The sequence below is a fragment of the Vicugna pacos genome, chromosome 3 (assembly GCF_048564905.1).
Source record: "Vicugna pacos chromosome 3, VicPac4, whole genome shotgun sequence".
Lineage (NCBI taxonomy): Eukaryota > Metazoa > Chordata > Mammalia > Artiodactyla > Camelidae > Vicugna > Vicugna pacos.
In genome coordinates, this window is record NC_132989.1 from 96,632,105 (window position 1) to 96,649,181 (window position 17,077).

Below are 17,077 nucleotides of genomic sequence, written 5' to 3' on the forward strand. Positions count from 1 at the left end.
ACAGGTGTCCCTATAAAAGTTCTCAAATTCACCAATGTCAGAATCCCTATTATATCGTGAAAAGCAGTGCATTTTTAAACTATGACAGATCTGGGATCAGATTTATCACACTTACCAGCTAGATGTTAAACAAGATACTTAACCTTTCTGAGTCTCTGTTTCATCACCTGAACATGAAAGATAAGAACACCTACCAAATAATGTTATTTGTGAGTCAGAAGTAGTATATGTGCTGTAAAGTGCCAGGGAACTGGAAGGAGTTCTACATTATAGTTACCATTAATATTGTCATGGTTATTGAGTAAGAAAATACGCTTTCATGTTTGCCAGTAGGCAGGGAGCAGAGTTCCCCATATACCTCCTACCGTGGGCATCACAGAGAGAGACTTGAGAATGTGCTCTCCTGGATGAGGATGGAACAGGAGACCGTCTTCTGCTGGGCCCACCCTAGGTGTGACTCAGATTGAGGCGGGTGGGGACAGGGTGGGCTGAATGTATTCTCTGTGCTCATCTTGTCCCCCGCCTGTCCAGCCTGGTGAGAAAGTAGCAGTTTTGAGCCACCTCCCGGGAAATGCAGAGTCCTGACTCAGCCCATGATGATGCCCCTCTTCATTACAGCGGGAAAGCCTGTGGCCTTTAGAGTCACACTGGCTTGGGGCCAGACTTCCAAGACTAAGCGAGTTTAGACAGTTTCTCCTATACAGAACATCAGGCTCCCTTCTGTCAAATAAGAGCTATCATGCAGCATATTTGTGGGGACTAAACACTTCATAAGTAGGAGTTAGCTCGGTTTTAGGGATTTAGTATACACTCGACAGAAGAGATCAGCATCAACATTATTCTGAGATGAACAAACAGCAATAATGTGCCAAGGTTAGGACAAGGGCAGGTCTGCACGGAGCACTCTCTTTTGCTGAAATTCTTAACATTTTTTTTTAAAGACTCTGAAGAAGCTCTTTTATTGCTAACTATGGAAACTATTTCTCCCCAAAGTTTGCCATATGTTTAGGGACTTAGCTTTTGTATATTCAGCAGAAAAATAAATTTACTGTGTTCACTTACTTTGTTATAAATCTATATTATATCACAGGCTGTTACCCGAGACACTGCCTTGTAGGATTCGGTTATAATGCTCAGCATTGAAAGAGATATAAGTACTAAATATTGTTTCAGCAGACCTCTGTTGGGTTCTGAGAGACTACTAGAGATTGACTAGGTATCTCCAGTGCAGGATTTGGCCAAATCCATAGTACAAGTTGGTGTTTAGCCTCACTAGCAAGAACAACAGAGGTGAATCACCCCTAAATGAATGCATCTGGGAGAGGCCATGCTGCCCGCATATCCACACTGATAACCTGGTTGGTGACCAGAGTCAGAACTCACCTCTGCAGTAGGGTAAGGAGGTTTTCTGTATCTCTGCTTTTACTGTGCTCACTTCCATGTATAACGATCTGAATCATCAGACACTGTAGGTGAGTTGAGAAACAAAACAGGTTAAAGAAAACCAGATAGCAAGGCCCTTAATTACAAACCAAACTCAGGAGAGCACCTATGGACCCGAGATGTCACAGGTTTACAATTCTCGTGCCTGTGCTACACTGACATTTCCTCCCGGTTCCCCACCAAGGAGAAAGGAGTCTGAATTGAAGGCTCTGTCGCCCTCGTGCTGTACGTCTGTCACTCCACTGCAATGAAGCTTCCGCTACCACACGTGGCTGTGGGTAACCAAATTAAGGGCTGGGAATTGACAGCATTCCTGTTGAAAACACAGCTGCAGTACTAGTTTCCATCAGGATTTTCCAAATAACTGTAACCAAATGGATGGATATGAGTGAAATCAGTGTACGTGTACCAAATTTGCAGTGCATTCTCATGCCACATCAGTTTACTCGTAGGCAGTTTTCTGTTTTCAGTTCTACTGCTGACCTCTCTTTCCAGTCAAGGTGGAATGATAGGCACCAGATTTACCCTCCCACCTGAAACAACCAAAAAAGAAAAAGCAGGCAAAATATATTTGAAATAATCTTCAAGACACTGACCATCAGGCAACAAAGGACAATGTTCACTGAGAGAGGAAAATCAAGGGAAATAAACGCTATGATTGCCCCTGGTTACTGCTTTGAGAGCATCTCCAGGCTGTGATGCAGGGAAGTGGAGCTCAGCAGACTCCCTGAATTGAGGATATGGATCTGAGAGCCTCAGGAAACTCTCAGGCCTTAGTAACAGAGAGGAGACAGCTGCACAGCAAAAGAACAGGAATATCTATATCTGCAGTGCGTCCCCTTCAAGTACAGTTGGCCTTCAGTGTGGAAACCTGTGGATACAGAAAGCCAACTGTACTGTAGCATTTTATACTAGAGACTTCAGCATCTGCAGATCTGGTGTTGGCAGGGGGTCAGGGGAGTTGGTCCTGGAACCAATCCCCTGCAGATACTGAGGACAACTGTATTCAGCAGAGTACTGATTAACACAAACATGAACAAAAACTGCCCAAGGCTTGAGGAAAGAATCACCTGAAGGTACTGGAGGGAACAGTGCTTGGTGTTTACACAGAGCCAGATACAGTGCCTGGTCTCACCAGCCAAACTGGAAAGCCTCATTGTTGTGGAGCTTTGGGTGGGGTACTCAGAGGTACTGAGACCTTTGCTTCAGTAGTAGGGGATAATTGGCCCATGACTAAATGCTGCACTAGTCCCATCTAACAAACCTGAAAAACAAGACCAAAAAGGACCAAACTGTAATTTAACTGAGTTCCACAAAAAAGTAATTGAACTGAGTTCCAGAACAAAGTTCAAGAATACTTACAGGAACACAAAAATATCCAACACCCAGAAAAGTAACATACATGCCTAGCATCCAAACAAAGATTACAAAGCATCCAAAAAATAGAAAAGTGTGATCCATAATGGGAAAAATCTTCAATCAAAACCAATCTAGACCCGACAAAGACGTTAGTTAGAATTAGCAGAGAAGTATATTGAAATTACTGTACACCAGAAATTGACACAACATTGTAAACTGACTACACTTCAATTTTTTTAAATGTGCACATTAAAAAAAGAGAAAAGTAAACAAAAACAAAAAACCAAAAACCTTGTAACTTTATTCCATGTGTTAAAAAAGTTAACTGGGGACATGGAAAAAATATAGCTTGTTTTCAAGGAACCAAATCAAACTTCTGGAAATGAAAACTACAATGTCTGATAGGAAAAAGACTCTGGATGGGATTAATAGCAATTTTGACATTGGAGGAACAAAATGAGTGTAGCTGAAGACACAACGATAGGAACTATCCATAAAGAAAAACCACAGATCATCCCAACAGGAACAGAAAAAGAATTGTATGATATCCAACCTCCAGTTTTAAAAAATTGAACATCTATTCCTGGTTTAAAACAAAACAGAACAACAAAAACACCTCTCAGCAAACCAGAATTACAAGGGAGCTTCCTCAACCTGATAAAGGGTATCTATGAAAAGTCTACAGCTAACATCAAGCCAAATTATGAAAGACCAAATTCTTTTCACCTGAGATGAGGAACTAGACAAGGGTACCTGTCCTCACCACTTCTGTTCAACACTGTACTAGATATTCTAGCCAGTGCAATAAAGCAATAAAATGAAATAAAAAATATACAAATTAGAATGAAAGAAGTAAAACTGCAAAATTCACAAAAGAACTAACTGTTAAATTCAAATTTATTAAATTTTAAAACTGCTTTTCAAAAGACACTTAAGAAAATGAAAAGACAAACTACACACTGGGAGAAAAATATTTTCAAATCATACTTTATACAGAACTTGTATATAGAATATATTAACAATTTTAAATGTCAATTATAAGAAAAAACTAATAAAATATGCACAAAAGATCTGGACAAACACCTCACCAAAGAAAATATACAGATGAAAAATAAGTATATGAAAAGATGCTCAAGGAAAACACAAATTAAAACCACAATGAGATACCACTGCATACCTATTAGGATGGCTAAAACTAAGAACACTGGCCAAACCAAACATTGGTGAGAAAGTGGAAGAAACAGAGTTCTCATACCCTGCTGGTGGGAACATATAACATGATAAGAAGATTTTGGGAAACTGGCAGTTTCTTCTATAGGTAAACATACACCTATCATCTGATTCAGCCATTTTACTCCTAAATATTTACCCAAGGGGAAAAAAGCATACATCTATAGCCGTTTTATCTATAATAAACCCAAGCTGAAAACAGCCAAATATCCATCATCAGGTTAATGGATTAACAAATTGTGGTGTCCATATAATGTAATACTTAGCAATAAAAAGGAATGAACCACTGATAAACACAGTAACATGGATGAATCACAAGATAATTATGTTGAGTAAAACAGCCATTCAAAAATATGTAACTATATGATCCCACTTACACAAAATTGTAGAAAATGCAAATGTATCTATAGTAAAAAAAAAAAAAAGCAGATCTGTTGTTGCCTGGGAAGGGGGTAGAACTGATTAATTACAAAAAAGCATGAATAAACTTTTGGGGGTGACCGATATATTCATTATCCTGATTGTGGTTTCACAGGTGAATAGGGATGTCAAAACTGATCAAATTGTACATTTCAAAATGTGCGGTTTTTTGTAAGCCAATAAAAATAATTCCATCACAAGATCATCACTGTTTAATAACTGTCTTTCCTGTATCTTCTCACCTACACCCTACTACATCTAACTCTGATTCCTTTTACATGAAACCTGAACTGCCCAAGAGAAAAAGTTAGCCAGAAGCGTCACTAGGATTATGCCTGCATGACCCTCTTTCTACTGTATTGTGTCTGCCAAAGGGGCTTCCTCTCAGTGTCAAGTTTTGCTGAGGTCTCCTACTTTCTTTTTAGTTCCAGGAGCAGTTTCCAGCCCCCAGAGTGGCATCCATTACCATAGTCTATTTCAGAAACTTCATCACTAACATCTCATTGTTACTGAATATTCAGCATGAGGATGGATTTCAAACTCAAAAGGGCAGCTCTACCATCAGAATATCTTCCTATTCTTCTCCTTTCTTCTGGGCTAGGACATTGCAGTAGGAACGTATCTAAAGCCCTCAGGATAAAAGCTGATATCAAAGATGCAGACCTTCCCCACACTTACAGTATCCTAAATCTCCACGTTGAATCCCTATTCCAGATGGAGGATGTAGCCATTCCACCAAACATTCATTGCTAGGTGAAGTCTAGATGGGACTCTCCTTTCACTGATTTTGTGTGGAACATGGTAATAAGCCCTTATAATGTTTTTGCTGGGGCCTTTCTTCACTTCAGAAAAGTTATCTTCAATGAGTTCTATTCCAAGTATTACAGTCCCTCTTCAGAAATACATAGAATTCTTTGGCTGAACATCTACTTTGTCCTCCACATCAACTACTTTCTCACTATACCTGTCTCTCCTTTTCCCCTGAATTATGGGAGGGCTTTTGAAGTTTGTCATATAAATCAACAATTCTTTAAACTGACAGGATATTATACCTCTAGAAGTATTAAAAATACAGATTCTGGACACAACTGTTAGAACATCTGATTTGATGGTCTAGGGTGGGACTCAGGAATCTGTTTTCTGTTTGATTTTTGTTTTGTTTTTTACTGACTCCGTTGCAATTCTAGATTTGGGAAATATGGCTCAGCATCACTATGACATGTTAAAACTCTCTTCACTATTTTCAGTGTGGGTTTGAATTTTTTTAGATTTGTTGTTTCCCTGAAATTTCTTCTTATTTCTTCCTAATTCAACCTTACTAATCTCACCTCATCTTTTGGCCTCAAATTGTCATCCTTTTATTTTAAAATTTTCTCTCCTTATTTTACAGTTTTCTCTCCCATTACACAGCTGCCATCATGTGTCCTGCTTTCCTTGAAGAAGCGATTCTCATCCTTACAACTTATTTTCATAAAGTTTTCTTTTTCTCTGAAATCTTCAGAATGGAGTCCCCTTTCTCCTATTATTTACTATTTTCATACTTGTTTTCTGATTACGTTTAGTTAACCTGAAATGAGATAAAATCTCTCCAGACCTGATGTTTGCCAATGTACATGTGTAGACTGCTTTTGACTCCACCCTCTTGAAGATCAGTTGATCTTTACCAACTTTTCTTCTGATGTTGAGCAAATTTGGGTTTTATGTAGAGACATCACTACCAATCTCACCAAGTCTTTAGCTTGGTCTATTAGTACACTGACTGATTGAACAACTGCCACTCACACCTCTTGCCATGTCCTACTACTAGGGAGTGCACTTCCAGGGTCGTCTGAGCTCCTTGAAAGGGGACCTAGTACTTGGGTAAGGATAGTTATACAAGGTGTTCCTTGTCCTTGGGTGCTTTCACAAGACTCTGCCACTGCCACACCACGATTCCAGGATTAGGATGTTTCCCTCTTAAGACTGGTCCAGGCATGGACACAACAAAAATTTCTGTAGCCGTGTTCTCCCTCAGCACATCTAAGAATGTGAAGAGCTTTCAAAAGAGAACACTTTTTAAAAAAAGGAAAAAAGAGAGAAGGAAGGAAAGAGAAAGGGAAAGGAAGGGAAAACATACACATACATCACCCATCCATCCACCCATCCATCCATCCATCCATCCACCTATCCATCCATCAATACACACACACACACACACACACACACACACAGCTCTTCTCACACTGTGTTTACAGGCCCAGGAGCAAATGTAACAATACAAGCCGGTATTCACCTTCCTTAGCAGCTGAATTGCCTTTCTGAGCTCTCCTTTGGCAAAGCAGATCCTGCCCATGTTAAAAAAAGTTTCAGCCACTTTTTCACTATAGTCACCATAACTGATGACCTGAGACTTCAGGGACGCCTTTAGCAGTCTGTAAGCCTCCTAAGGGGATAAAAAATACATAGTTTTAAAATTAGCCTGGCAACTGTGAAGGAGCGTGCGGGCTGCTTTCTGTAGGAGGCATTCTACCCCACACTGGCGTAACCCACTAAGATCAGTGGTGATGCATAACCTAAGTAATGTGCCCACGAAGAGTTAAAGCTCCAAGCCTATAATTAATACAAATGAATTAGCTATTATTATGAATTAACTTTATGACTACCCTAAGAGAGAGGGATATTATTATAGTCTTCCTATAGAAGAAGGAATGGAGACTAATAAAGGGTAGGGATCTTCCTTAAGGTCACACAGCCTATAGTTAGCAGGTCAGGATTCAAACCAGTCTCAATTCCATAGAACTTGCACTCTTTTTTTTTTTTTTAATTATTATGTTTTAAAATTTCAAACCTGCAGAAAAACTGAAATAGAAGAATGAATACATATATTTTTACCTAAATTCACCAATGGCTACTAGCATTTTGCCACATTTACTTTATTGCATTTTCTCTTTAAAAAGTTACATACATATATAAAATATATATATTATACAGATAACATTTTTATATATATACATAAATGTATATACATATGTTCTTATTGAAAATAATCTGTACTTAAGATACTTTACCACTAAATATTTAAGCATGCTATCTTCTTAGAACAAGAACATCTTTCCATGTAACTACAAGAACATTATCACTCTCAAAAATTTATATATTGATGTCATATTAATATATCCTCTGTATTAGAATTTCTCAATTATCCAATAATGTTCTTTATAACTTAAAAAAACTAATATCCAATCAAGAGTCATATATTGAATTTAGTTTTCACAATTCTTTAGTCTTTTAAAATCTGTAACAGTTCTTCCCTTTGTGTCTTTCATAATATTGGTATTTTTTTTAAGTCCAGGCCAGTTGTCTTTCAGCGCAGCTCTGACTCCTAACTACTTACTATATCGCATGTGAGTCAGAGAAAAATTGAGTATACGTTGGAAGTTATTCCTGGAACAACACTGCTTGTAATTCATTGGATTTCCCAATGTGCTACCTTTAGAGAGAGTGAAGAGATGTAGTGACTGCTGGCACCCTCACCCTCTGCCTGCATCAGCTGTGCTGACATTTATAAACAGAACATTTCTCTGGAGCTGGGTGAACATGCAAGCAGCATCCTTCATATGTGGCACGTCAGCACAAACATAAAAACGATGTCAACTGTTGCTTTCCAGGAAACATTGCCAGTAATTGCCAATAACCTGGATTCAGACCCAGTCCAGCTGGCCCTAGAGGCTGAGTGCTTTACACTGTGCTGTACATTCTGAGTGACTTTACTCTGAAATAACTGAACAGGGTTTGCCCTGCCAAAGGTGGCAGCATTGGAGAGCTGCAGGACTTCCCTCTCTGGCTTCAGATTGTGTCTCCTGACATGGAACATGCCATTTATTGGTGCTGAGTAAATATGGACAAATTCAAACAACAACAAAAACCTTGCATTTTTCAAAATAGGAAAACATTCATATAATTAAATTATTTTCCTATTTTTTTCAGTGTACAAGCCTTTTGCCTCCTTGGTTAAGTTTATTTAGAAGTATTTTTTTTTGATACTACTGTAAATGGGAGGGTTTTCTTAATTTTGTTTTCAGATTGTTCATTGTTAGTGTATAGAAATGCAACTGATTCTTTTGTATGTTGATTTTGTATCCTAAATTTTGTTTTGTATCTTGCAATTTGTTTATTAGTTTTAGCAGGTTTGTTTGTTTGTTTTGGTATGGAATCTTTAGGGTTTTCTACATATAACATCATGTAATCTGCAAAGAGAATTAATTATATTTCTTCTTTTCCTATTTGGATGCCTTTTTGCATTCATGCTGAACTCAGTACACGACGTTCAGGTCAGAAGTTTTTTGCGTTTTTTTTAATATTTTTTTTTCTGAGGGAAGGTAATTAGGTTTATTATCATTTATTTTTTTTTTAATGGAGGTACCAGGGATTGAACCCATGACCTCATGCACCCTAAGCATATACTCTACCACTGAGCTATACACCCTCCCCGCTCAGGTCACAAGTTTTTGAGTAAAAGCTTAGACTCACGTGACTTCTAAGTAAAAAGGTCAGCAATCAAAAGCATTTTCTGGATTTTTTGCAAACAAAAAATTGGCTAATAAAGAACTGGAGACCAGAAGCTGAGAAGGAAAAAATATATCAAGAGAAAAAGGAAACCACCAGCTATATCCAAAGGTGAAAGCCCATTCTGACTTAAAATATTAAATTTACAGAACCAGAGATTGTATGTGTCCTGGATTTGAAGAACCTCATGTTTCAAGATACAAGGAAAATACTTTTTTCTTTTTTCACTAATATTGCAAGTGGCAGCAGCCCTATTTTTATCGCTGGCTTTACCTGAACCGTCTCTGAGCTCCAATTTCTGAATTATGAGATGAAAAAGATGTCCTGATCTAATAAACAATCTAGCAATTAGATTTATGAATCGATGATATTTACCTGTTTTCCCCCATTTTCGATAAGCCATTTACAAAAGTCTTCAATGGTCGTCAGTGTTTCATAACCCTCTGGGCCCAATGTTGTTTGATACGCAGTGATACTTTTTCTAAAATATATCTCAACAGCACCTGCAAAAAAGTGAAACAATTATTGCAGGCAAGCTGTAATTACTTAGACATTTTTTCATGCTTAAAGCTCCTGGAATTCAAGCTGGCTTGAGAGAACAGTGGAATGCCTTTTGAAGACTCAGTTACAGTGCCAGCTAGGTGGCAATACTTTGCAAGGCTGGGTCAAGATTCTCCAAAAGGCTATATATACTCTGAATCAGCATCCAATATATGGTGCTGTTTCTCCAATAGTCAAGATACACAGGTCTAGGAATGAAGGGGTGTAAATATGAGTAGCATCAGAATAGCATCAAATACACCTAGTGATCCACTAGCAAAATTTTTGCTTCCTGTTCCTGTAACTTTATGCTCTGCTGGGCTGGAGGTCTTAGTTCCAGAGGGAGGAGGGCTTCTACCAGGAGACACAACAATGATTCCATTGAACTGGAAGTTAATTAAGGCTGCCACCTGGCCATTTTGGGTTCCTCATGCCTTTGAATCAACAAGACAAGGAACGGAGTCATTGTGCTGACTAGGGTGATTGATCCTGACCACTAAGGGGAAACTGGAGTACTAATCCACAATGGAGGTAAGGAAGAGTATGCCTGGAAAACAGGAGATCCCACAGGGCTTCTCTCAGTATGGCCATGCCCTGTGATTAACATCCCAATCCAGGCCACATTAGTAATGGCCCAGAACATTCAGGAATAAAAATTTGGGTCATCCCACTAGGTAAAAAATCACTACAAACTGAGATGCTAGTTGAAGGGAAAAGGAATACAGAATGGGTAGTAGAAAAAGGTCGTTATAAATACCAGTTATGACCACATAACCAGTTACAGAAATATAATTTGAGTATTTCCTTATTTTGTTATGAATACGTTAGTGTGTGTGTGTGTGTGTGTGTGTGTGTGTGTGTATATGTGCATGCATATATATATACATATAGCAAATATCTTTGTTTTCTTTCCTCTTTTATTCCCTTATCATGTTATATAAGATGTACTGACTTTATGTCAGTATTTAAGTATCATTAATTTTACATCATAGCTTTCAAGTTATCGGATACCTGGAGATGAGTAACATCCTTGAAGACTTTTACCTCATCTTCTGGGGAAGGGATTGGTGCATTTTCAGTTGTATGCAGGATAGTTCTATCACATCAGGTGGAATTATGACCTTGTTATTTTCTTTATTTGGAGAGTATGTTTAAGGAGATGTGTATAGGTATCAAGTTGACAAGGAGTGGGTTTGTGATGGTTACTTCTGTGTCAGCTCGACTGGGCTAAAGGTTGCCCAAATAGCTGGTAAAACATTATTTCTGAGTATGTCTGTGAGGGTGTCTCTGGGAGAGATTAGCATCTGAATCAGCAGACTGAGTAAAGAAGATCCACCCTCACCAGTGTGGGTGGGCATCATCCAATCCACTGAGGGCCTAAATAGAACAAGTAGCAAAAAGAAAAAAAAAAGGTAGAGGAAGGGAGAATTCTCTCTTTCTCTCTTCTTGAGCTGTGCAGTCTATCTCTCTCCTGCCCTTGGACATCACACAGTTGTTTTAAATTCCCAGTCTGATAATTCTAACATCCTTGCCATATCTGAGTATGGTTCTGATGCTTGCGATTTCTCTTCAAACTGTGCTTTTGCCTTTTAGTATTCCTTGTAATTTTTTCCTGATAGCTGGGCATGATGAATTGGATAAAAGGATAAAAGGAATTGCTCTAAATAGGCCTTTAGTAATGTGGTGAGGCACTGGGGGAAGGGAAGCATTTTACAGTCCTATCATTAGGTCTCAGTCCTTTAGTGAGCCTATGCCTCTGGGCTATGAACTTCACAAGTGCTCCTCAGTCCCCGTCTCCCTTTGGTGGGGCAGGATGGAGGCGGCTGGAGTTGGGTGTTTCCATTTCTCCAGGCTGGTTCAGCTCAGGAAAAAAAACTCCAATAGTTAGGGCCTGGTAAAAAGTTTCTCTTGAGGACAGGCGTTGTTAAGCAGAATGCTCTGGTGTATTTTTAAATGGTTACTTATCCCCCCCTCTACCTGCTGGAAGTAAGGGGGATTTTTCTCCAATATTCACCTTAAGAACCTAGCCAAGCTCCCGGAGGTAAAACTCACAAAAATGTGGGGGCTCCCCTATGACTGAGTACCCTTGGAATTTTTAACTCTCAGACTTGCCCACACTGAGCTTCCAGAAATTCATCAACTACAGATCAGGTTTTCCTATCCCAGTACTGGTCCCTGTGAAGATGGGCATGTGTTCTGGTCAATTGTGAATCTCTGTATTCACCTGCCTCTTCAATTTCAGGGCCATCAGTATGCCCTGTGACCTCACTCCTCTGACAGGTCTAAGAAGAGTTGTCAATTTTTCAGTTTGTTCAGCTTTTTTCTTGTTGTTAGGATGGAGTGATGACTTCCAAGTCCCTGCATACTGGGCCAGAACTGAAAGTCTCTGCTCAGGTTTTAATGCTTATTTTTATTTTCAGTCTGGATTCTTGGGGGTGACCCTGTGCCTGCATAGCTTTGTGTTGACCCACTGGCTTGGGAAGAAGTTGTGCTCAAATACCTCCGGACTTTACGTCTTTCTTTCATCCTCCGTTGAGTAACCTGTATGTAGACTGGGGAGCGCATTCAAAGCTCTGCCGCACTTCGAGTCTCCTTCGGTTGTTACTTTCCACTGGACTCTCCAGTGTCCCCTGCATGTGTACGCAGTTTCCCAGTTGGCTAGGGATGCTGGGAGAGCTTCTCTAGCCTTTCTGTGGCTCTCTCAATTCCAGGTTCTTCTGGTTAAAATTTATGACCGGCCTGCAACTGACAACAACCAGGGCAGCAACTTCAGGCTAAAAGTTTCAGGCTTTCCCCAGTTCATTTCCTACTAAGTTGGCCACTCTTATCTGATAAATCTGCAGGTTTCTGCCCCTTGCTGTGAACTGAGTCAGCCTCCTCTGCCAGCAAAGCTGTTTCTCTTGGCTAGCCCCAGGCTGATAAAATTGCTTTCCTCCTGGACTGAGCTGGGGCAGTGGATGGATGGGAGCAGCCCCAGGCAAGATGGCCAAGATGACAGTCTTTACCTAAAGCTCTAACAGTATTTTGAAAATGAGTGCTCTTTGTTGTCAGCCTATCTATTTCCAGTGCCCTGAGATTTTTTTTTTAATTCAGTTTGAGTGTGTGTGTCTGTGTGTGTGTGTGTGTGTGTGCGCGCGCGCGCGCGCACGTGCGTGCGCGCACGCACTGTGTTTTGAGAGGGTTCACAGACCTATTCACAAAGCCATGGTCAGATGTCTCTGCCTCTGTTTACATATTGATGTACATTTTGATGCACTTTCACTTACTTGCAGTTCATTTTTCATGTTTACATATACATAACTATAAATAATAGTATTTTCTGTGTCCTAAAAATGCAAGTTATTTTTTTCTTAATGCTCTTTTTAAAAATTAACCTTTTCATTTATAAAATCTAGCCCTTTTAAACACTACAGAATTCTATCTAGGTAATACACCAAATTTTCCTCTCATTTATTGATGTTTGTTTCTAATTTTTCACGATTACAAACATTGCCACAGTGAACATCCTTATACATGTTTCCCCTCCAATTTTACTAGATATCAAATTGGCCCCAAATTTCATATCAATTTACACTATCACTCCCACCAGCTATGAATGAGCAGACCTGTTTATTCACAATCTGGCAAATGCTAGGTATTTTCAAATTTTTTAAATTTTCATATAGGATGGGTGAAGACTTGATCTCATTATAGTTGTAAAATATGTAGTTTTAAGATGTGTGACATCCTGCCAAATTGCTTTTCAGGGCATTTGTAATTCTAATTGCTCTCATCAATCCTAAGTGTTATCTTTTTAAAAATGTTGACAGTTTGACAGGAGAAAATTGGTCTCTTTGCTGTTTTATATTATTTCTTAATTATTGTAAAGTAAGTGTAAATTTTAGCTCTTACATTTAGAACAGTGATTCATTTTGAGTTAATGTTTATGTATGGTATGAGAGTGTTTGGGTTTTGCGTTTTTTTTGGCACGTGGATACCAACTGTTCCAATACTATTTGTTGAAAAGACTATCATTTAAATGTTGAATTGCTTGTGTACTTCTGTCAAAAATTGGCCAATAATTAATTAAGTCTATTTCTGGACTCTCTGTTGTGTTCCAATGATTCTGATCCTGTCTAGCCCTCCAACAATACCTCTCTCTTGGTAACTATTGCTTTACAGTAAATCTTAAAATCAAGTAGTGTGATTCCTCCAACTGTACTATTTTTAAAAAACGTTTTAGCTTCTTAGTTTGTTTGCTTTTCCACGTAAAGTTTAGAGTCAGCTTGTCTATATTTACAAAAATTCCTGCTGGAATTTTGACTGTAATTGAGTGAAATCCATAAATCAATTTGGGAAGAAGTGACACTGAGTCTTCCAATTCATGAACACAGTATGTCTTCATTTATTTAGGTCATCTCTGACATCTTTCAGGATTTTGTAGTTTTCAGTACACAGATCCTCTGTATATTTTGTTAGATTTATACCTAAGTGTTTCATTTGGGAGGAGAGGGCTATTATAAGTGATTTTTAAAAAAATTTTGGTTTCCTCTTGTACCTTGCTAATATAGAAATATGACTGGTTTTTGTGTGTTGATCTTGTACCCTTTGACTTTGCTAAGCTTAAACTCACTGACTAGTTCTCACAGCGTTACAGATTCCTTGGAATTGTAGATTCCTTGGACAGTCATGTTGTCTGCAAATAGAAACCATTTTATTTCTTCTAAGCTGTGTGTCTTTTTCTTGTCTATTGCACTGGCTAAGACTTCCAGCATTGTGTTGAATAAGAGTAGTGAGTGAACATCCTTCCCTTGTTCTTGATCTTAAGAGGAAACCATTCAGTCTTAAACCATTAAACATAATGTTAGCTGTAGGTTTTTTGTACATGCTTTTTTATCAGATTGAGGAAGTTCCCCTTCCATCATAAAAGGATGTTGAATTTTGTCACATGCTTTTTCTGCATCAATTGATAAGATTATTCGCTTTTTGTCTGTGGATTGTTTATACAGTAGAGTACACTGATTCAGGTTTTAATATTGAACCAGCCTGACATTCTCAAGGGAAAAATCTCACTTGATCAGGGTATATTATTCTTTTTTATACACTGCTATATATTTTGCTGAGAATTTTTTTACATCTATGCTCATGAAAGGTATTGGTCTATAGAGGCTTTTTTGTTTTGGTTTGGTTTTTTTCTTCTCATGTTTTTGCCCAATTTTAGTATCAGGGTAACGCTGGCCTCCTAAGATGAGTTGGGAAGTATTCTCATCTCTTCAATTTTCTGGAAAATATTATGTAGAATGGGTGTTATTCCTTCTTTAAATGTGAAGTAGAATTACCCAGTGAAATCATCTGGGCTTGGAGATTTCGTTCTCGGAATGCTAACTATATTTTTTTAAAAAATAATTAGGGCTTATTCAAATTATCTGTTCATCTTGGTTGAGTTTTTTATTTTATTTATGGTATTTCATGACAGGCACAAGTTTTAGATCTTTTTATAATTAAACCTATCAATCTCTTCTTTTCTGGTATATCCTTGTGAGCTCAAGAGTTCTTCTTTCCTCTAATTTTTAATTTTAGTATATTTTATTCCAGTACTATATTTTCTTCTAGCTAATTTATATTTTTTAGCTTTGATATAAAAATATTAATCCACCTGGCATTTAGTGGATGATATGAGGTGAAGATTCAGATTTTCTTTAATGTTAAAAATGAGTATTTAAGAAAAGAAGGTGGCCTTGGAATCTCCCAACTCTATAATCATAAACTTTTTCTCACTAAAAACAAATTTTACATAGCCACAGACTAAATTTCTTAACAACTATGAAGACTATTTTTAAAAACTCAAATATATAGATTGAATACAAGTACTGTGAGCATACACAAGGAAATTTTTTAAAGGAGCAAGATAATTAGCTAGAGAATACAGAAAATGAGTCTGCAATGAACATTCATGCTAAAGAAAACAATATTCAAAGTATCCAAATAACTTCTGAAAACTGAAAAAATGTTTAATCACATGGGGAAATACAAGAGTGGAAAAGAGTAGGATAAAAACTTGCCCTGTAATATCTCCCCTCTCTTTCTCTCTCTCATGTATGACTGGAAAATAATGTCCACCAAAATGGATTGCTTTTATAAGCAGAGAAAATCAACATTTTAAAAAGCTTTAAATTACATTCTTCATAAATTCCTCCTAATAAGCCACTAAATCCATTAGTGTCCATTAATCGGATCAAGCCAGCTGAGCATCAGTCACCAGCTCCTCTGTGTCTCCCCTAAAGCAGCCGCTATGGAAAGGATGACCCTGCCTGAGAAAGGACTGCTGCTGAAGGATGAGTTCATCACCTGGCTTTCCTCTAGAACCCCCAGTACCTCACTTATGAATACAGGTCAAGACAATTCTAGCTGCTACAAACATTCTCTCTCATAAGCCAGAGGAAGAGTCAAGGAGGTTGAGGGGGGAGGAGCCCATGTTTCCTCTTTTATCTCTGGATTTCCTCATCAACTGATACAACACAGGTCACATTCACAGCGGGTACCATCTCTACTCTTTATGCAGGTGAGTTTTTCTGAGACTCTAAGGGAATAAAGGAAACAGAAATCAAATGATCTTATTGGTTTTGATTTCCAACTAATCTGGGGAGATATTATTGTGCCTAAATTCACATGTAAATGATTTTGTACAAAATGGTATCCAGTCTTCTCTCTCCCTCACAGGCATGAATAGCTAGTTATAATCTCTCCATACTGACAGGTAGACCATTCACCAATGTGCTTCCCTCCTCTGACCGGGAAGCGATGATTTCTGCAAGGCCATCTCTTTTACCTACCCCTGTGCTGAGCCTCTCCAGACATGGCATACGCCTTGGCCAGTAACGCGCTTGCCTCTGCAGCTTGGGGGCTGACTTCAGTGAACAAAGAAACACAGATAGAATGAGCCTGGAATGGAGAAAATCATGACAAAGTAAGTACCCAAATGACAGTGTTTCACTGTGGACTGTATACCAGCTCTCGTAGAATTGCTAGCCGATTGAGAGCTGATATATATGTAATCATGGAGTTCCAAGAGAGATGAGTCTGCGTCCCCGCTCAGCTACTTCCTAGCCATGAGTCTTCAAGTAGTTTTACCTTCATATGTAGATGGAACAGTTTCCACCAATCAAGGTGTCGGGAAGATTAAATTAGATGGCATGTAAAGCACTGAGCATAGTACCCATCACTAGGTAAGTGCTCAACAAATGTTATCTATTACAATTTTTTATTAGGTTTCATAGCAAAAATAAAATTGTAACCTTAACTCAGCCTCTCAAAATTTCAGTATCAAAAAAAGTCTAGTAAAGCATGTATTCCAGAGTCACATTGCCTGGGTTCCCATCCTCGCTCAGCCATTTACTATGACATGAGGCAAATCACTAATTTCTTTGAATATAAAACAGGGGTGACGAAAATAGTATTTGTCACAAACAGCTATTGAAAAGACTGAATACACGTAAAGTGTTTAGAATATCACCTGGAGTGTAGTAAGTCCTAGAAAAGTGTAGATTTTATTATTATTATT

General features: G+C 38.3%; 1 protein-coding gene across 5 annotated transcripts in view; it reads right to left on the minus strand.

Annotated features, from left to right (window-relative positions):
* The window catches only part of TTC23L (tetratricopeptide repeat domain 23 like), a 54,152-nt gene that overhangs the window by 15,374 nt on the left and 21,701 nt on the right, over positions 1 to 17,077 (minus strand). For 3 of the 5 annotated variants that reach the window (XR_012071536.1, XM_072958789.1, XM_072958790.1), the window contains exons 8-11: positions 16,350 to 16,458; positions 9,373 to 9,500; positions 6,725 to 6,874; positions 1,384 to 1,466 (exon numbers count right to left, since the gene is read on the minus strand). Coding sequence is in view for 4 of the 5 variants with exons in the window: in XM_072958789.1 (XP_072814890.1) it covers positions 1,384 to 1,466; positions 6,725 to 6,874; positions 9,373 to 9,500; positions 16,350 to 16,458 (470 nt within the window). In the remaining variant the exon portion in view is untranslated. Of the gene's footprint in view, positions 1 to 371; positions 533 to 1,383; positions 1,467 to 6,724; positions 6,875 to 9,372; positions 9,501 to 15,548; positions 16,097 to 16,349; positions 16,459 to 17,077 lie in introns of those variants that run through there. The other 2 variants (XM_072958791.1, XM_015235460.3) reach the window with 2 other exon arrangements.